This window comes from Melopsittacus undulatus, chromosome 9 (genome assembly GCF_012275295.1).
Source record: "Melopsittacus undulatus isolate bMelUnd1 chromosome 9, bMelUnd1.mat.Z, whole genome shotgun sequence".
Lineage (NCBI taxonomy): Eukaryota > Metazoa > Chordata > Aves > Psittaciformes > Psittaculidae > Melopsittacus > Melopsittacus undulatus.
In genome coordinates, this window is record NC_047535.1 from 1,385,164 (window position 1) to 1,406,334 (window position 21,171).

Consider the following 21,171-nt stretch of genomic DNA (forward strand, 5'->3'; position numbering starts at 1 on the left):
GGAAGAAGTTCTTTACTGTAAGGGTGGTGAGGCTCTGGAATGGATTGCCCACGGAAGTTGTGAATGCTCCATCCCTGGCAGTGTTCAAGGCCAGGTTGGACAGAGCCTTGGGTGCCACGGTTTAGTGTGAGGTGTCCCTGGCCATGGCAGGGGGGTTGGAACTGGATGATCTTAAGGTCCTTTCCAACCCAAACCATTCTGTGATTCTAAAATGAGCTCTAAAGTGCACTTTCAGATGGGGACCATCCTTCCTCCAAGCGTGTGGACAGTGCATTTGCAGGTCAGCACAAAGCTTCCATAAGTTTAATACAAAAGGCACAGCTGAGTGCTTAAGCTGAGCAGGTAAAGTAAGAGTGCTACACAGTGAAGGTGCTTAGGCTAAATTGTACAACAGGAATATCTTTGGATTGGATAAATCAACACTAACCCAGACCATAAAACATCATCATATGATTACACTGAATGCAAACTGATTACAGTGAAAGGCATTTCATCTTAATCTGAAACTAAAAAGCTTGCTCTCCTCCGACAAACCCCAAGCTGTTGTTTTCTGGCAAAGTGCTTATGCTGCAGTTTAGGAGGGGCTTTAACCACACTAAAGGTAAGAAGTAGGAATGTCTAAACAAGACTTTTCCCACATTAAAACCCAACAAAACAATTACTTATTCAGAACTATTTATACTGCATATTTAGGAGTTATATATATTTGACTAAAATAAACACAACTACTTCACTCAAAAGCATTCAGCCCATTCTAGCAGTCGACAGGAGGAGGAACTGGTTTTAGCAGGGCTTAAAGCAAGCACGGTGGCCACACATAGTGATTCTGAGCAATACAGGATGGGTGCCACAGGATGGCACTCAATCTCAGAATATCAGAAAACTAAAACCACATCAAGAACAAAGGCTCTACACACAGTCCACTACTTCCTCCATGATGCTTTTTCTTATGCATCCCCCGTAAACAGCAATCCCTCCACCCCATTCCCAGCAAACTCAGCTACACCAGTGGATCTGGCTTGGTTTGCTTCCTTCTGGCTCTCAGTCACTGTCACAAAACCCACCACCAGATGGGAGGGGAGCTGAGAACTCCTTGGGGAGCCACAGTAATGGTAGTGGTGAGCTCAGACTGCAGGAGGTGCTCTATGTGCCATGTGTTTGGCACCCCCTCCCCCAAAATCCATGACCAAGCACATTATTTCTATGCCATCGTCAACCCCCAACAAAGCAAAGCCTCCTGATCCATGTCTGTTAGGAATTCTTATCTCCCAGATGGTAGGTCAATGGCTCATTTGTCTTTTGGGCACAGTAAGAGTCTCCTAGCTCAGCAAGGATCAAGAGTAAGGGTACCAGAGATAAAACCTGGATGCTTCTATGTGATGTAAAAGAAAACTAAGGAAGGTCAAAGACACTGGAAGAACATAAATACCTGTCTCCTGAGCAAAAAGCAGACTTCAACCAGCACATTTTCACAAGCTGTTGGTATAAAACCTCTTTATTTCTAAGCAGTGCTTGGATTTAACCGAAGCCATACACATGCAGATGGAATCAGCGTACTCAGTGTTAACAAGTGGATGCCTCCTTTCCCATTTTTGGCATGGAACCTCCTGGATCAGCTCTGCCATGCTGGCCAAGCTGTGTCAGAACCGACAAAAGGAAAGGTCACAAAAGAAGGGATGCATCCCAACTTGTGAAAAGCTGTGTTTCCCAACACCGTTACTGTTTTGATTCCTGCCTGTCGGCAGCCAAAGACACACTGCCTTCATTGCTTTTACAAGCATACAAAACACTGCTATCTGCTCATGCTAAAATATGCACCTAAACCAGGAGCTGAGGAATTGTAAACAAAGCTGCAAGCCCTCCAGGAACGTGCTGGATCTGGAATTCTTGTTCACTCCAATATCTGATCCGGCTGCAGAACCTGTGGAGTTATTTATTTTCCTTTCAAAGGAAAACAAGACCATGAATTCAAGTGTCTTCCTGACATAGAGCCCCAGCCCTGCCCATTTGCTGCTGTACCTCGGATGGATGCAGGCAGCAGTTAAGGACAGCGTTTTCAAACATACTCCATGAGGGAGAGGAGGCCTCTGTGCTAAAAAAAGCTCAGCAGCAAAACAAAACACATTGAGAGGAAGCTGCCTCGCTCTGTGCTTTACTTTGAGGGCAAAAGAAAGGTTCTGAAGTCTAAACCTTCCATGCCCAGATAGGCAATTTCATTGAGTTTATTGAAGTATACACACAAGAGATTTGCCCCCCTGATAAATGAGATGGGAGAACAGCACCTCCCATTGACAGAGCTGAAGATGCACCCTTCTGTCATTTTTGGTTGTGCTGTTGGAGACCAAATCAGTGTTTTTGATGTGTACTTTCAAAGCATACACTGTGCATTCAAGCATTAGAAAGGAAGCACAAAATATTGACCCAAAAAACCTCCCTGAGCCAAACACTTACAAATGAGCAAGTAAAAGTATGGGAGCTATAACAGAATTACATTCACACCCGAGGACAGTCTGAATCATCCTAATAACATTTCTATTCATAGGCCAGGTTGAAAGGTACAGTCTCGGACCCAACGAGCTCTTGCAATGATGGATTATTCCAAGAGCTACAGTGAAATAAGGCAGCACTGAGTGAGGAACATGCTGGAAAAAATGTCAAGTGTGTAGGTTTTGTGGAGAATGGAGATAAACACACTCAAAATAATCTGCTATAGACTTTGTTATGAATGTCTAGCAAAGTAGTAGTGAATTTCAAAGAGGAAATACTGACAAAGGTAGGACTTCTGAAGAGCAACATCCTAACCTCTGATTCCTGTTTTGGTTTTACCCCTGGCAGGACTCTGACAAAGCAAAGTTGAATTTGACATCTTCAGGTATAAACAAAGCTGGAGTTTCACAAGCACTGTTGTAGAGGGTATTCCTGCTTTAACACTAACTCATCTGCATCACAGTCAGTAAGGAAATAAAAATGCATGTAAAAGCACTGCAGAAGAACTTGGAGGCAACTGAGACAAACAGAAATGTGTCAGAACATTCCCATGGAATCGCCTATAAAGCAAAATAGGTGCCTCAAGTGGCAGTTCTGACAAATCAGGTACAACTGAAGTAAAGATCTGTAGCTCCAGAAGACACACGAAGGTTAATTTAAGATAATGAATTAATACACAGGCACTTCCAACAGACATTTAATTCTTACTAACAGATTACTATTTTTGCCTGTATTGGAAACTCATTTTAAGTGGTAAAAACATGTGCCTAAAGAGTGACAAGAAACCCAGCAGGACTCTCTTTGTGCTTTCTAGAACAACACAGTCCTAACAGCACAACAAGAACAGCTCTGACAACTCAGCAGAATCAGCTGCCAGGTGTGGACCTGAAACACTTCAGTGCTCTGCATCTGCAGCAGTTTTGATGTGACAAGTTTCATGGGTTTGCAAGATTACAAGTTCTGATGTTCTAAGTTTACAGATCAAGATATTATTTGTAAATGCAATCCCTTTATCTTTCCTACATGAGTTTTATCTTCCTTATAAATGTGTTATTATTTAGCTAGCATCAGTGCTGATATGGAGAAAGTCTTAAGATTGAAGATCTTGAAAATACCACATTTAAGGATTTACAATAACCTAATGCATATATAAAAAGCAACCACAATGTCAAATATGCTTCCTTCTGAAGCAAAGCTTACCTATCTAAAAGGTTTATCTCTTCACACTGGGAGAGTTTAAAAACATATTAAATTACTTGAGAAATAAGCTTCAATTTTGCAAGAATTAAAGTCAGTTTTCTTCCTAGATTTCAAAACTGAAAATTTCATGTCAAGCTTGAGCAGATTGAACCAAATCAGGAAGCAGATGTATCCTTCAAAAGAGGTTAAAAAGTTATACTGCAATAAAGATACTGTGTCAATCACTACAGAGAGACAGCATTCTGAAGGTGCATGGGACTTGAAACAAGATCAGAAAAGCACACATAGTATTGATGTTGTGCAGTTTACCAGTGATAACATAAACCCGGGTATAAACTACCACTTACCTCTGCATCTACTTGGTTAAAAAACAATTACAGGTCAAGATAAAGTACATCTCTGCCTCTTCCACGTTCACAGAACCAGAGAAGCCCAGGTTGGAAAGGACCTCAAGGATCACCAACCTTTAAGGTCCAACCTTCCATTCAGTGGAACTGTATCCTTCCACTTCAAGTTTGGAATAAATCCTGTTTGACCAACCTCTAGGAGACTGCTTCAGTTTTTATCTAACATTAAATGCTCAAAGTGTACATCATATAATCAACTTCACTTTAAAGATGCTCAACTCTTTGACTGCAGACACTGGCTGAAGAGCGATTTTCTATCAGCAGATTCACCTACCTTTGATTCCTTTGATTCCACTGAAATTGGTTTTGTCATTACCAAGGACACAAACTGCACTCTGATGATCTAGTGACAGATTCAAATGTATGCTTACATACACTTTTCAACAGCATTTTCAAGTCAATGGAATACTCATTTTCTCAGGGGGATATCTTGTGCTTAAGCACAGTGACAGGTACCTTCCACACTGGGTCCCCTCTCCCCACAAAGTTAACACACAGGCAAACACAAGGTAACCTCTATTGAATAAATGTCTCAGAACAGCCGCATGTTGATCAGAATCAGTTTTGAGGGAGTAAAAGCCACAGAACTTACTGGACAAAGGAGAGAAACTCTTAAGCTTGTTGTTGCAATCTCACTGTCTGGATCTGCAGTCAGTTTCTCTTTAACTGTTATTGGGAAGAAGAAAAGGTTTATTTTGCAGATGATCTGAAACACAAATTGGATGATAGATATAAACCAAGTCTGAAACGTGCAGTTTGCCATAGCCACTGAAAGCAAGTAGCAGTGACCATCGTTTCAGGCTCACACAATAAACACATATTCTAAGCAGTCTCTACTCTTTAGAAAGACCATAAATGACAAGATTTAAGAAAGTGAAAAGCAGAAAAGCTCATCTTAAACCCAGATCCCCAGAAAATGTATTTATACAGAGATGTCTCTTCTCATATACACGCAACTTTGTGCTTGACAGTTACTTAAAATCTACCAACAGGATGAGCCACATTGACTTGACTGTTAACTCCAGGCACACTAAAAATGTGTTAGTAACTCCCACATGGACAAGCACCACTGGAAACCTCTGAAATACTCATCAAGCAAGCCTGTGATTTAAAATTGAAGAGCAAACTGAGAAATAGGCTATCAGAAGTACCCTGACAAAATCTGAGTTTTAAATAACTGCAGTGAAATATTAGCACTGCGGAAGTCTTTCATCTCAACCCATCCTCTACTTAAGGACTGGTTTATGTGCAGTCATTTGCTACATGAACAAGTCAGCTCCATGTTCCTCCTGCTCTGTGAACTGCTCCTACACCCTCATTCTCACCCTGTATACACAGGAAACTATATTTTTGTGCATATAAATCACCATTCTGCATTAGCACAAGCTAATGCCATTGCTGTGTACCACTGGCTTTATAGCATTTACTGGTGGGGTAATTCCTTCCCTTTCAGAGCAGGTCCCGTGCTGTGTACAATACACATCTGAGTGTTAAAGAGCATGACCCACAGGTATTGGCATTTTCACCTCTTCCCAAAAAAGCAGGTTTTGCTTGTATTTTTCTTACACAAACTTATACCAACATGTACTAGTCAGAGACAACAATAAAGCAGGAAACCTCACACTCAAATTCGGAAGGGGGATGGGAGGAGCACTGTGCTAGACACTCTCTAGCAGCCCCCTCCATGACATTGTGCCAAAGGAACAAAAACTGTGTGGATGGTGACTTTCCTCCAGCACATCAGCATCGAGGTTCATATCAGGCTTTGCTTGAGGTACTGAATTACCGGTTAACTATATAAATACAGTTGTTCTATTCTGAGGAAACAAAGCCAGTATGGCTGAACTGAAAGAGATTCTCTTGCATTTTTTCCCTTCACAGTGTCAACAGGGTTCCTGGCCTGGCTCCTAGTACAAACAAAAGCCTCTGAGTCTTTGAATTGGAACTGAATACAAAGAACACCACTATCAGATTCTCAAAACCCAGAGAACTGTAGGAAGTCCAAACCTCAGTTAGCACAGTCCTATTTCAAACCTCCCGTTACAAAAGCTATTTTCCTTTTTGAAACAAGTAGTACATCAGACATACTTAGTGCTCTAGAATGGTCAGGGTTCCGTATTCCTTTTGCTCGCAACCTCTGCAGTAACACCGTCGAGGACAGCTGCTTTACCAGATAGACTGCCATGGAATAGTTCTAGAAACAGAACAAAAGATCAAAGTAAGAACTGTTTTAAGCAAAAGACAGCTTGTAGTTTGTACAATGCTTATGCAATTTGTTACGTGATTACAGGGCACTGTGTTTTTAAAGCAGTTACAAGACTTTAAATGGCAAAGTTTTCAGACTAGAGAAAACCCATTTTGCTTCAGAAAGTTCACAGGGCTGGAGTCTGAGAGATGCAACAATAGTGACTTCACGCTTCACTGGGATTAGATTGAGCTGCAAACCAAGCTATTAGAACAGCATTTAGGACACTTCTGGAAGTTTTACATTTAACATGGGACATGCAGTTAACAGCCCGTTTAAGGGTATTTTTAAACCAGTAACATTGGGTACTGCAGTTCTGGCAATACAATTAAGGGAAGCTGTCAAGTCAAACATGATCAAAACTCCTTTTTTATTTATTTTAATAAAAGCTTAGATTGTTTTCAAATAGAGAAATCAGCAGTGATGGCTCTTCAAAAGCAAAGCATAAAAAGATTTATCATCTGCGGTGCACCCTACTCAGCCTGGAAGCACTCTTCAACCTTCTTTTTCTCATCTTCCTGAACTTACTGCCTAGGAAACGGTAACCTCGCTGCCAAAGCTGAACACAAGTAAGGCAGGTAAAGAGATTGAGAGCTCAGTAGGGCCAAGATGTACTCTAGTGAATGCAGCCTGAGCAGGCAAGAAGTCAGTGCTCCTGGCTGCCTGTCCTTTCCCTCTGGAAAAGGTTTGGTCACTTCCCCCATCACTCTCAACATCGCCCATGCAAACATTCCCTATCAGTGTCAGTAAAAAGCTGTGGATGTTCACTTCTGCCACTACAGAGGGTTATCTGGCACACAAACAGGTCACATGCAGCCCGAACATGGACTCTGCCAGCTCCCCTGTACGTGGGTAATGCTCCCCCCAAAGGGATGAGCAGGAGGGCAGAGTCCTCCTCCTGGCATTACTGATGGATCTCAAACCACAGCCTGTGATTCGGGAAGCTCTCATTTTTCTTGTGAGCTCCTAACAACAGCAGGTAATAACTGTCTGCCTGAAAATGTGATCGTGCACTGAGCATTCATCAGCAACACCCCTCTCTGCCCCCACCCCCAACCAGAAAGGACAAGATTTGTGTTCTCACATTAGGGTACATCAATTACTTTCTGATATAAGCAATACTCACTAAACCTGTAGCTGCTCGGATACTCTTTAAATTGACAAATGAAAGGCTTCCCCCAGCAACTGCCATGCATGTTCCCACTAACAAAACAAACAAATCCATACAACAGTGACAACCACCATCCTTTATTTAGGATGCCACCCGAATCCCAAGCTGGGATTTCAGTAATCCATCTTCCCATAAAACTGCACAAATTGAAGCAGCATCAGAAACACCCTGTTTTAAATCTTTTATTGTGACAATGACTGCTTCTCCCATGGTTAAAAACCACTACTGCTTTAACTTGCTTGCTTAATGCCTCAATTAGTATAGAAGTTAGAAAAATGCTAATTAACATTGTGAAATTATTTACCGACAGCTTGAATCTACAAAGCTAGGAACTCGCCCAAGGCAACTTGTACAGAAGGCTCTTGAAACAGATTGTGTAAAAATCACAATTATGACTTCAGGAAAGGTAGAGTACACCAGTTGAGACATGCAACTGGCTCTTAAGGGAAGGGGAGGAGGGGAATTCAAATGCCGTGCTAGACAGGCACATCCAAATTGAAAGCAATTCCTCATATTCAACTGCCAAGGTCTCAGACAATCGCTTTAGGAAGAGCTGCATCTCCTGAGTGGGGATGTTCTGAATGGCATCTAATCCTCATCTAATACATCAAGAATTTGCCACTGTCTCCAGTTATGTTTTGCAAGCCAGAGATTAGCCAATATGGGGCTTAAAACTGGAATATCCATGAAGCCTGGGAAACTACCTAGTTCACAGGAGACTGGCTTAGAGTCCATGCAGGCTTATGACATGTCTTTTCCCTCAACCCCCACTGGTATTCTTAAGCAAGAGTGCAGCCCTGTATTCAGAGCAATAGCCAGGAATCATCAACTTCCATGCAAGCGCTTCTGCAACGTAAACCAGAGCAGGTTCATTTTTTAAGGCTTATTTCTGATACCTGCAGTTCTCATTAGGTAAGAGAAGGCTTTTAAAGGAATCATTCATCCATCATTTATACTGAATCTGAATGGAGACTGTTTTACGCTCCACAAGAAATCCATCATGAAATACCACCGTGATGTTTTATAACTGGCTATTGTGCATGAATGGGCTGTAAGCATTTTTCCACACTGGTTCAGGAATCCTGGGCTTTGCACACTAACAAATTCTTGGGCAAGGCTTCATCTCAGGACAATTCTCGGGCCTTCTGAAAACAGGATGGGTGCAATGGCAAAGCCACTTATCAAGTACATGTTTGCCCTATGCTGCACGACCAGCAGATTTTCTGCCATCAGTGAAAGCAGTGCACTAATTCAGGGACTAATTTACTGAAGTCACTTCTGCAGCATGTTCCAGATTTAATTAGTCCAGTGGAACATCAGCAATTTTATAATACCACTCCCAGCATCCTCCCCACAGACACAATAAAGTTATAAACCATGACTTTTTAAATATGAAGTATAAGGGTAGCAGTTGTGAGAAGAGAAACGTAAAAAGGGCAAAGTAACTCCTGGTGCCTGCTGAGTTGCTGGGCTTTGCGTCCACATTTACAGTTAGAAAAGACCACCCTGCATTGAGTGTCATGTGCTAGATACAAGTTGAAGCCAAGACAAGGTTTGTCAAGACCCTAAAATCAGGAAAACCTTGTAGTGTGAAGTGAAACAAATATGCAAAGAAAAGGTTTATGGGATGTCTTGATCTTATTATCTTCAGGGTGCTCAGAGACGTGGGTGTGGGGTGAAGAGGGAGAGATCACACCAACATATTTGAGGGCTACTGATTAAAGGGAGCATGTCCTATCTGCTTAGCATAAAGTAATACAATTGAAAGGAAGAGTCTACTGCAAAACCATCGAGTATTTTCTGCACAATTAAACTGGCTTATCTTTCAAACCTTTCCAACAGATGCCAAGGCAGAAACTAATAAGCTTTAGGCAGTACAATGCACCCAAGTTACTCACTCTTCCAATTTCTGCAGTCCATGAGACAACGATTGTGTTTGGTACCGTCGTAGACAACCTGACGAGTGAGGTAATGTTGATTGGTCGGCTGGGTCGCTTTGGTTCAACACCATTTTTGGTTGGTGGAAGATAGCCCTAGAAATCAAAGCATTTAATCCCTCAGCAAGAAACAAATTCAATACTGCTTTTGTCACCTTCCCCTCTCACCACAACCCGGCCCCGATACAAGCTGGGTCTCACCTGAACTGCGCTCCCTCTTCAGTTTAAGGAGAGAGAGATCAGACAATAAAAGCTGATTTCTGACAGACAGACCCTAATAATGCTATCCAAATGTATATATCAAAATAACACTTTACTTACTGGAAGGCTGCATGGTTTCCCATTTACTTTCACGCACAGATTGGGTGGGAAGTGATCTTCTTGTGGACAACTGGTTTCTGATAAGCAAAACCTAAAAGCAAAGAATTTCCATCATCTTTCACTTCTGAAGTGATTTAAAGACCATCTCTTTCTTGAAGGAATGTCTTTTCCTCTGAGCTATGAAAGAGTGACAGATCTTGCTAAACACAGCCCTGAGATTAGCTGGAGAGATCATTAAGCAGGAAAGCCCCCCAAAATTACAGGTTTGGATTAAGATGGTTGTAGGTTCCTCCTCAGATGTCTTGAATTCCTCAGACTGACTCATTCAGGTCTGCAGGTTCCTGTTACATGAGACAGATCATCCCAATTTCTTTCCTACCATTTCCCCAGCCTGACCTCTTGATAAAAGCCCAGTCTCTTCAACTCCCCCTCCTGCAGCTTCACTAAAGCAGGCAGCTGTTCAGCCACAGCATCAAACGTTATCCTCGTGCCTATGTCAAGCCTCCTATAAAAGTTCAGGCAGTTTTATTTATTTACTTAAGTTCAGGCTTATTTGCTGCTGGAACTGAGGTAAGACACACCCTTCCTTGTCCTACCAAATGTGTGGAGGCCAAGCTCATGGACTACTGGATTTCTTCCAGGGACCTGTCCCATCCATGCAAACGTATCATCACATCAGGGTATGGCTACTGAGCACAGCTAGAAGGCTGCTGCTCTCAAAGAGGGGGAGCTACCTTCTGTCCCTCTGTTCCCTCACATCCTCCTCATTGCTTTGTCCATCTCACCCCACACCAAGCCAACCCAACGTGCTGATCAGCAGAAGGTATCCCAACAAGCAAGACTCAAAAGCAGTTGCTTTCTGACTGGCAAGTTACAGCTCACCATGCAGGCATGACAGCGGGATGAAAAGCAAGACATATGTTTTTGACAGGAGCAAAATCCAAGTCAGCTGTGCTCGCAGCCCTCCATGGAATTACAGGGATACATGGGATTTCATCAATTTACATTTGTCAAAACTGCTAAAATAACCTACAGGTTAAGGCCCAATAATCTACCATGTATGTTATCTATAGGCTCCATGCAGTGTTCTGACACGCCAGGTATCAGGCCACAAGCAACTTTAGGAAAGCTGCATGTAACAGGGATGAGTAGCTAAGTCTGCCCTATTCAAAGCAGCCAACAGGAAGCTTCCCTCAGGAAAACAACAGGATGAGACTCTCCTCCATAAAGGAAAGCCTGACCTGCTGGGTAGCAGAAATCTCATCTATTTTGGAACACAACAGCATCAAGGACAGGCAATGCAAACACTTACCTTAACTGGACCTGTACTGTGAAGTCACATTTGGTCCCAGAAATATCCCTAGAAATAGCAGAACATGGGTTAAAACATACTGTTTACACATAGGTTCATCAATACTTTCTCCAAATCTGCTCTAAATTCAATGAATTTAAACCACACTTTCTGGTATATACACTGTATATCACTCTTCCCTTCTGGTCAGTCAAACCACCACTCTCAATACATGCTAAAAGGTACATTTTCTATTAGTCAAAGTAAATCAATCATTTGCATTCTCACCTGAGCTCTGTAATTTCTTTTTGCTTGTATAATATAAGGAAAATTCTGATGGTTCATCAGGAAGTACCATCTTTATAGTGAATACACACAGAACTTGATAAAGGATCTGACAACAGGCTGCACAAAGGAGAGTTATGTATTTGTACAGCACTTAATGCAAGAGAAACCTGCCCAACAGTCATTGGACAGTGGTGGTATTTCATTCTCTCTTCCTCATCCTTTTGCTCTCCATCAGCTTACATATGAAGGAGACAGGAATTCAGCAGAAGGAATCTACACACACACCTGTGTTCTTTAAGATCCCGTTTCAAAACGAAAGACAGGATAACCTAGTTCCTTGGCTTATCTCTTTCTATTTAAATGCCATAGTAGTGATCAGACTCACATTGAACTGCTGATTTGCTGCACTTGCTGTGGCGTCAGTGCAAAGGCAAAGCAGGTTTCTCGAAAGCGCTGGCTGTTATCTGAGGCTGGAAGGAAACAAGAGATCATCACTTTAAAAACACCAAATAAGGAACAATTAACAGAACATCTCCTTTCGTTCAAGTGTCTACATACACACACACAGTTTATAGCAAGCCCAACAGTACAACATGCATCTGTTTCTGTAAAGAATTTTAGAGCCAACAAGAAAGTTGCCATTTCAACCCCTGTGTAAATAAAAATACAATAAACAAACTCTATATGCATATAAAGCAGGCATTAAACAAAGTGATACAGATAACAGCAAACTGAGACAAATCAGCTCAAGACTTTCTATCAGTCATGGTAACTTAACGCTACATGTTCTCTGATATCAGATTAAAATACCCTTAGGAATTCTCATCAATCACTTTATTTCCTTTAACCCATGAGATCTGCCTGTGAAAGCAGAGAGTGACTGAGAAGTGCAACACATGGAGTTAAATGCACCAAATCCTGAACATGCAAACAACTCATGAGATACACAAGCATGAAATCTGGTTTTAGAGTCCTTCAGCTCTGTGCCACAGTGCTCCATAGCACACCAAGCACCTGCTGAAAACCAAGGTAATGTTAGATACCTCTCAGATAATGCTTGTATCTAAATCACATCCCTTCCCCAGGGCTGCAGGCACCACTGCAGTACACATCCACACACAGTGGCAATGAAAATGGCTTTTCTGAAGAACAGAATTCCATTTAAAGCAAGAAGTATCTCCCCAGACAGCAGTCCAACACGCTCATCAACACACGTAGTAAAGCTGCGAGAAGCTTGCCCATTCCATTTCCTTATTCCCAATAATGTTATCAGGTTATGAATAACTATATTGTGTATTAAACACTGGGTAACTTCATCATTTTTTGTTTTACTATAATCCACTTCCTGACTCATCCCTGAGTGACAGATGAGTGACTACTTCGGGGTGATACTTCAGAGACTTTGTTAAAAACAGCATGTGGTAGGTTGGAACCAACAATAGAAAAGACACTGACTTTATATAAATATTAACAGCAGCAATCTCACCAAATTACATTTATTTCTTTCTCGCATGACAATGCTGCAAGATCTGTACATTTTATTACATTGTATGCAACAACCACAAGCAGTTCATTATCAGTTGCTCAAAAGCCAGATGAATAGATAAGATAATATAGACCAAACAGCAACCTCTGTGAAAAACCTATCAAAGGTAGATCTTTTTAAAGCATTCAGTTATATCAATGTTTGTATTTTATATGCATATATTTCTTCTTTTCCCCAATAAGAAGTTGCACTGTAATGTCCAAAGCAGCATCGGGGCTGAGGTGCAGGCTTGTGTTACTGTTCAGATGCTCATGCTTACAGTATCCTGCTTCTATTTTTACTTTAATACATTTTCAACTACACTTCTTCAAGTGAGAACCACGCTGAGCCTCTGACAACTGCCACTTGTGGTATCACAGTGCAGGGATTTGCAGGAAACATAAGCACAATGCATACAATGAACAATGAAAATCCGTCACAATATTTGGTCTTCAATACCATTTTGTACCCATTTTTAGTTATAAATGGAAGGATCAGAACTATATATTGTACTCAACAAAAGAATTTGCAAAGTCAATGCACTGCAGACCAGCAAACTGAATGAATTCAAGTTATTCTTTCTGATTTTTACAGGGTTAAATGTGGCCTTATTCTGTTGGGTTTATTCTCCTCCATGTATTGTTTCTTTACCCTGGAAATTGTCAGCTTTGGGTGTATTAGAAACGCTCTGGAAGGTCTTTCGTTGTGAACTCCAACACCTTTAATTTAAGGCCAAAGCTGCTGAACATTTAACTTCCATTTAAAACAATTATCCAAAGATGCTAAACAACAGTTACCCAAAAAAAGGCCTAGACCCACATTTCCCAAGCAATTTTTTCCCTGCTTTTCCCAAGCAACCTTTCAAGTGCTCATCTTTTTGCTTGCTTTGCTTTTGCAGCATCCTCAATTGAATCAGGCATGTGATACAGGCAACGAACAGGAGGAACTGAAAGTCACTGCACAGCAGGGAAACTATGGCATAGGGAAACACGGTGGGGTGACTGGCACCACTGGGGTTTCCCTCTATTTGCTACTGGCTGGTATTAATGCAAGATGTATTTTTGTCACACGGTGATGTGTGATCTTGAAGAGTGGGGGTCTAACTTCTATGTTCAGTTTCATCATGCTCTTGCATGATTTATACATTACAATGGCAGAAAATTTGGAAGTACATTCTTCAGGGCTGACATGGGAACTTTGCAATTCCTGTTTCCTTCAGGAGCTGTGGTTGTAGCACAGGCAGTATATAGCCTATGCTTGAATCAAAATCTTCACACAAGAAATAGCCACTTCAAGCTCACAGCCATTAAAACACCAGAGAAACACTGGTAAGCATTACCAGTATCTGCATTGTGCACATGGAAGTTAATGAAGTTACTCTTACCTAGAATCCACCTAGAATGAAGAAGGTGAGGAGGTAGGTGTTGAAGCTGGGGGAGGCTGTCTGGCTTTAACACTATCAGTTTAGACTAAGAACAAAAAGGCTCCCAACATTTCTTCTTCTACTGGCTTCTAACTTCATAGAATCCTAGGCTGGTTTGTGTTGGAAGGTACCTTAAAGCTCATTGAGCTCCAACCCCTGCCACGGGCAGGGACCCCTTCCACTGGAGCAGCTGCTCCAAGTCCCTGTGTCCAACCTGGCCTTGAACACTGCCAGTGATGGGGCAGCCACAGCTTCTCTGGGCACCCTGCGCCAGCACCTCAGCACCCTCATAGCAAAGAACTTCTCCCTAATGTCTAATCCAAATCTACCCTCTTCCAGTTTAAAGCCATTCCCCCTTGTACAATCACTACATGCCCTTGTAAAGAGCCACCCTCCAATTCCCCTTCTCTTCATATGCACTCAATAACTGTAAGCCAAAGTCTATGAGCTGATAGATCAGTGGTCTTCAGTGATTGGAGATGTACTTCATCACATGCTGCTTGATATTTTCTCTGCTGTAAACCAGCATTAATGTACACATGCCATGTTTCCAATACATTGCCTTTGTGTACAAGCAATCATTGTGATTACCACGGGAGCACGGCCAAATTGCAAAGAAGGAAGAAACAACTTGTTAATTAAGAAATGATGATCCAAAAGCCAATCAAAATATTTCAAAACTCTTGACAGATCGAGAAGTAGAGACAGAGAAAGGCAGACAAGAAGCTACCTTACTCTAAGCTATGGTCAGGCTCTTCAGCTAGCTTTAGGATACAGCTCTAACACCTTGGATGTGTAACTATCAACTGGACAAAGCAAATTTAACCACCAATTGCCCAGTTCAGTGTGTGCTCCCACATGTACGTCTAGCCTTTAGGAACAGGCACATTTCAGGCCATTATAAAGATACAATTCTAATCTTTACATTCGGTATGATATTAAGAACTGGCAAGTACAAACTGTGCAAACAACAAACACAATCAGTTGAACGCAGGCACAAAAGGACTTGTAAAAGAGGCCAGGAACAACAGTGAATATACTAGGCTATCACATTGGAAAGCACAGTTAAGTTTTACAAGGGCTGTGGTGGTTAAAAGCCTTACTTCCATTTTCCACCTCTCAGCTGAATCCCACCATTGCCACTCTACCACCAACACACTGGGATAACTTCCCACCATCTATGGCAGGGAATCCACTCCATAGCAGTGTTGGCAGCCAGGTGGCCGAAAGGAAGGGAGGGCAAAATACACCTTCCATTACAAAGGTATGGGAAGTTAATTCAGTTAAATATGGCAAGGGAAAGTCAACAGCATCATAAATACTCCTGCCCCACTTGAAAACCAACTGCTTGCTGACTTTGCTGCCTCACATGCTAAAACCAAGGCTGTGAAGGCATTTGTTATGGGGAGTACGAGGGAAACAAAAGGGGCAGGTTAGAGAGGAAGACCTTGTTTGTGCCTCTGAGGCTTGCCTAGGAGGAAGGAGAAATGCAGCAAACAAAGCCAAAAGCATCCTCTAGAAGGGAGATGAAATATGTTTTTTCTTTGTGGTTTTCTCTAATCTACTCCCATATGGTTTTGCTCAATCTTTTCATACCCGTATCTATTCTTCTTACATCTATTTATCCTACAAACAATGCACAAGAATTTCAACAAAGCACACTAAACAGAGCTAATGTAGCAGCTTCACTATTAAACTGTAAGCTTATCTACGACTATACAAACTTCCAAGGACTTCAGACTTCTTAAGTAAGAGACATTGGAAATCTGGAACTTGAGAGTGTAGAAAAGCTAACAGATTTCTATTAGTTCATCTGCCGTATCTGCTGTGTTTAACACCACCGAACAGATCCTGGCAAGTCAAGCACATCATCTCCTTTCAAAGTTCTGGAGGATGATTAAAACCAGAAACACACAAATATAGAGTTTTCTACAAGAAAATCATTTTGATGGCAACCAACGCCCTGCAAACAACTATTATTATTTAACAAAAGGAAGGCAAAAATAGATCCGCAGTTGAAAACTGAGTGGATTAAAATAGACTTTCTAAATCTAATAAAGCTGGAATCCAGCCAGGAGAACAGAGTTAATATGAATATTCTTAAAGTTGCCAGGAATGGGTTTGGGGGGTTGGGTTTGGGGTTTTTTCTGTAACTATGAATTATGAAGTTTTATAACCTGTTCTTCAGCACTCTGTGAGCAGTATAGAGTCGGAGGGTTAGTCAGGAGTGGTTCACAGGCCACGTCTCCTTTGCAACCTCAAAAAGGAGGTACAGTGCACCGATGTCTAATGGGCTTTTTTCATTTACATATAAAGAACCCGGAGAGAGTCACTGAAGAATAAATGGCACGGATCACAAACATCACTTTACCTGGCTGCTAAGAACCTGCCTGCATAATTCAGAAATCTGAAAGGGCAGGTTTTGAGAGTAGAATAAAAAGCTTTTCAAGCAGATCTGGGTAATTAAATGTGTGCCAACGAGGAAAAGTTTTAGACAAGATGCATAAAATCCACTTCTCATCTTACCAGCATCACACTGGTTTTGAGGGGGTACTGGTAGGGGGTGGGCAGAAAGGAGTATCTGCTACTTCTTCATTCATCCAGCTTAAATCCAGGAAAGGTAATGAACAAAATCCCCATTTCCTTGCAAACACATACATAGGCTCAGTAAGGACCAGCACAAGCTCGGGTCTGTTGTCTCTGCAGGTCCCCAGCATTAGTACAACACAGTCTAAAAAGCCTAAAATGCTGCAGAAACATTACAGAGCAGTTTCTCCCTCACAGCTATTTTTTCTTACCAGTTCACTATCACCACGGTTTCCTGCATTATTCCATGCTTACCTCACTCAAGCAACGATCCAAACAGCATGTGGGATTGGTATACATTAAGTGAGAGTGACCCAATTATGCAGTGCTGGTTGCATATTTTGTTAAGACATTGCACATGAGTTTTCCAAATTTCAGCAAAACCTATTTCAATACATGACAGTAGCACTCAGAGGACTAAAACACTCAAAATTCTATATGATTTTGTATATGAATTCTATACATGAGTGTGTATATAGACAATGAATATGTTACTTATAGAAGTAATAATGATGCATAAAAACCCCACCATTTCCTACCAATTTTCTTCTTTATTTTGGAAAAACCCTACAGAGCTGGAGTGCAAAAAGAGCCCAGCTTGAGTGGCTGCATTTTCTACAGCTCTAAAAATATTCTGTTCCACCTCACCAGTACCCAGGGCTAAAAATAGCCACACAATCTTTCTGCGGTAAAATACCTCTTGCTGCCTTGAGAAAAAGCCACTCTCTAAAGTTTCCATTCAACAACAGACACCTTCAAATCTTTAATGAAGCTGATGTTATCGCGTTGTTAAGGTGGTGATGCTCCCAAACGCAACTGCAGCTGACCATCATCCTGCCCATGTACAATATAATCTTTGCCATCTATCATCACCAAGTGCAGCTTATTAAATAGTGAAGGGAATGAATTACCTTCTAACACAGAAAGATACTTGGACTAAAATTAAACTTGCACTTTACACAGCAGTAATTACCTAAGTTCAGGCCATGAGAAAAGCTATCATTGAACTGGCCTATTACCAATGATTTCCAATAATAGCGTGTTTATTTCCAAAGGCAAAAATAGTTATGTTAAGTAAGAGTATCGGGTCTATAGCAGATTTTTGCTCCACGCTGTAATAAAGAGGAGATGTTGAACTGGTTTGTCACTAACATAATTGGATAAGTAAAATTGGTCAAAAATTAGCCACAAAAACCTAAGCACTGTAGAAGTTGTCAGCCCAGCACATCAATAACTCTGCTTATCTTGCCCAGCTAGATAAGATACCTCACGCTGCTGCAGCACTGACATTCTGCTTTTTCTGTTAAACAGAAGGCATTGTATCAATTTATGCTCAGTCCTCTTTCAAATAGCACTGCTGAAAATTTACACACTGCCTCCAAGCTAGACCAAATTACTGCATTTAGATTAAGGCACAGAAAACATTTACCTTTTGAAAAGGTAAAACTCAGACAGGCTTTGTTGTTTGATGTTCAATGATGTTCAAATACAGCAGAAGCCAGGAAATCCATAACACAACAATACACACGTATAGCTCCTCATAATATAGTTTATTCAAAACCTCTTGTATCAATCATTTATACAACTGCTTTTGGAGGCGAGATCAACTGCCTGCGTCCAGGAACAACTCTATAGAAGCAGACACCAAGCAGCAAGATGGGGGGGAAATGAGAAGATACACCATAATGGGGGATCTAAACATCTCAGGGTGCATCATCAGCCCTTTTAAAGCCACCACAACTTATGAAGTTCCTGGGTAACGCAGGTATTTATACATAAACACTTCCTTTCCATTAACCACAACCTCTGAGCACCAAGCTCCTGCCATCTTCAGGAGTCAAGCAGTGGTACCTTCGATATGACTACCCACCATACCCCAGAGAGCCTGCTACCCATTAAATACACTCCTAGTGTGCAGTACCATGTTCCTGGCAGACAGGAAAAGCCTCTTGCTAAAGGCCAGAGCAACATCAGAGCAAGACAAAGCTGGACTTAGCACTCTGACCAGCTTCATGCCCAACATCTAAGAGCAGGGCCTGCAGAAGCAGTGGGCTTTGGGAGCTCAGTGGCACCGAGCTCATGTCCAGCACTACCAGAGATCCCAAATCCCCATTTCCGTTTTGTCCCCCATTCACTGTGACACCTCAGCCATTTCACTTCATTTCAACCATTGATCACAACGGATATTGCATGACTTTTAACATTTCAAAACACTTCAAAACTCTTGAAAGGAAGCTCTGTAGTAAACACACAAATCATTCTTTTCCTTGACAGCAGTGATTAGCTCTTAGCCCACTTCCATGGGTTACAACTTCCCTACGCTCACACAGCATCACTGTGGAGTGACAGTGCCACATTCTTCACCTTAAAAGAGATGAAAAGCAGACCTCAGGTTCTGGTCAGTCTGCTGCATTTACCACTTGAGATCTCTTTTAGGGTCTGCTCAACTTCAGCATTACAGTTCACACTCAGAAGGAGCAAGCAGAGCTAAGCTGGGGGTGGGAAAGGCTGGAAGAAAAGAGACGGGAAGGAGCTTATTTGAAATGGTGCCTAAATATATATATGAAAATAGCCTGGAAATACTCCAAAGGCTACAATTAATTCATAAATATTACATATTTTATAACTGTCTATAATATCCTGTATAAACAGAATAGATCAGCTGGAAACTGTGCAGTTGGACAGACATTTAGGTTTGGATTATTGTTTTTGATCAGTCACATATAAGAGCATTTCTGAGCAATGAGGGGTTTCTGAAGACCTTCAGTAAGCATTAAGGGACAATTTCATGCTGACCTTCCATGCAGGAACACTCTGTCCTCCCAACCCACCTCTGAGAATACATCCACCTACTCCAGCACATCTGTTCCACCATTTTGCCAGAGGGAAGGAACACCACTGGATTCTCCGTACTCAAGTCACTTCATCTCTTTAGGCACCTAAATATATGTCTGAGAACATAACTGCTGCTATTCAGGCTCAAAAATGTTAGCATCTCTTCCTAAGAGCACTGGCAGCAGTTAAACACTTTGCATGAGGGGCACTAAAAGCTGGCACTGCCACATCCCTACACAGGGTCTCTGCTTCTAGCATGTTTTTGTTCTCAACAAGAAAGTATCAACTTTCATAATGCTAACAGGAAGGGTAAAATATAAGTTTAAGGTTCATGGTTAGATAACAGTGCCAGGATTAACACACCCCATATCATCTTTATCTCAAAGCCATCATAAAGGGAGATAAAAGTATCTCTAAAAGACTGAGCTACTGAAAACTTCCAAGTTCCAGCAGCATTTCCAACAACTACTAAATGATCTCAACGTCTTGGTTGTAAAAACACACACTGCTGTAGCAGAGCTTCCTCTCTCACGCTAGCATCACTGCTAGGCCTCAAGCTCTCCAAGCACTCCACAGGGGACACCACGCCAAGCTTAGGTTGGTTCACTGATTATTACGGATTACTCACATGCTTTTGAGTCAACCACGTGGTTTGCTGTAATTCCTTCTACTAAAAGCTTTAATTAGAATCATAGAATACCCTGGGTTGGAAGGGACCCACTGAGAGCAACTGCTTATGAAATTATCAGTTATCCAAAAGATGCCCTAATTTGATCATGCAAAGCAAAGTGGCTTCCTGGATCCATTCACATTAGAGCAGCGGCGTCTGCAAACATCCATATCCTGGAAGGTCCTGGAATTTGGGTGATCTCAGTTCTACGCATGAGGAGATTGAGCAATCTGCTAAAGAAAGCAATAATAAATTATACTCCTCTCCTTGCAGCACAAGAGCTACCCAGTTGGTTAAAGCTCTCTCAAAAGACTCTAGACTATGGAAAGATTCCCTATAGATGAACTTGAGGCATACCACATGCAAATACAAGTTGAAGCCAAAACAAAGAAACTTAAGTGCACTGTAATTCTAGTTGAGCTGCAGCACATGAACAAGACAGAGCTAATATTTCAGCTGCTTCTTGCACAATTAGAAGCTGTCGAGCCGGAAGTTAGAGAGCTCAAGCCCACATTGAGAATATAGTGTTTTGTTGAACTTCCTCCCCCAAAGTACATTTAGAGAAATAATAAACACAGAAGACAGTAAAAGCGTGACTTTCATCTAAACCGTGGTACTGATTGCACACAGCAACAGATCAGCCTGCTGATACAGGGGAGGGAGAAACACTTGCCAAACTAAACCTTTCCAGATTCCACCCTAGATTTCGGAGTAAATTGTTGAATTGTTCAACTGCTGCACCTTGAACTACAGTCACCCTCGAGATTTCAGGCAGATCAGGCACA

The 21,171-nt window shown here is 41.7% G+C and overlaps 1 protein-coding gene across 1 annotated transcript in view; it reads right to left on the bottom strand.

Moving 5' to 3' along the window:
• Positions 1-21,171, bottom strand: part of PIAS1 (protein inhibitor of activated STAT 1) — a 57,936-nt gene that overhangs the window by 6,725 nt on the left and 30,040 nt on the right. The window contains exons 3-8 of the mRNA XM_034066044.1: positions 11,733-11,817; positions 11,081-11,128; positions 9,769-9,859; positions 9,409-9,543; positions 6,183-6,288; positions 4,687-4,760 (exon numbers count right to left, since the gene is read on the bottom strand). Coding sequence (XP_033921935.1) covers positions 4,687-4,760; positions 6,183-6,288; positions 9,409-9,543; positions 9,769-9,859; positions 11,081-11,128; positions 11,733-11,817 — 539 coding nt within the window. The remainder of the gene's footprint in view (positions 1-4,686; positions 4,761-6,182; positions 6,289-9,408; positions 9,544-9,768; positions 9,860-11,080; positions 11,129-11,732; positions 11,818-21,171) is intronic.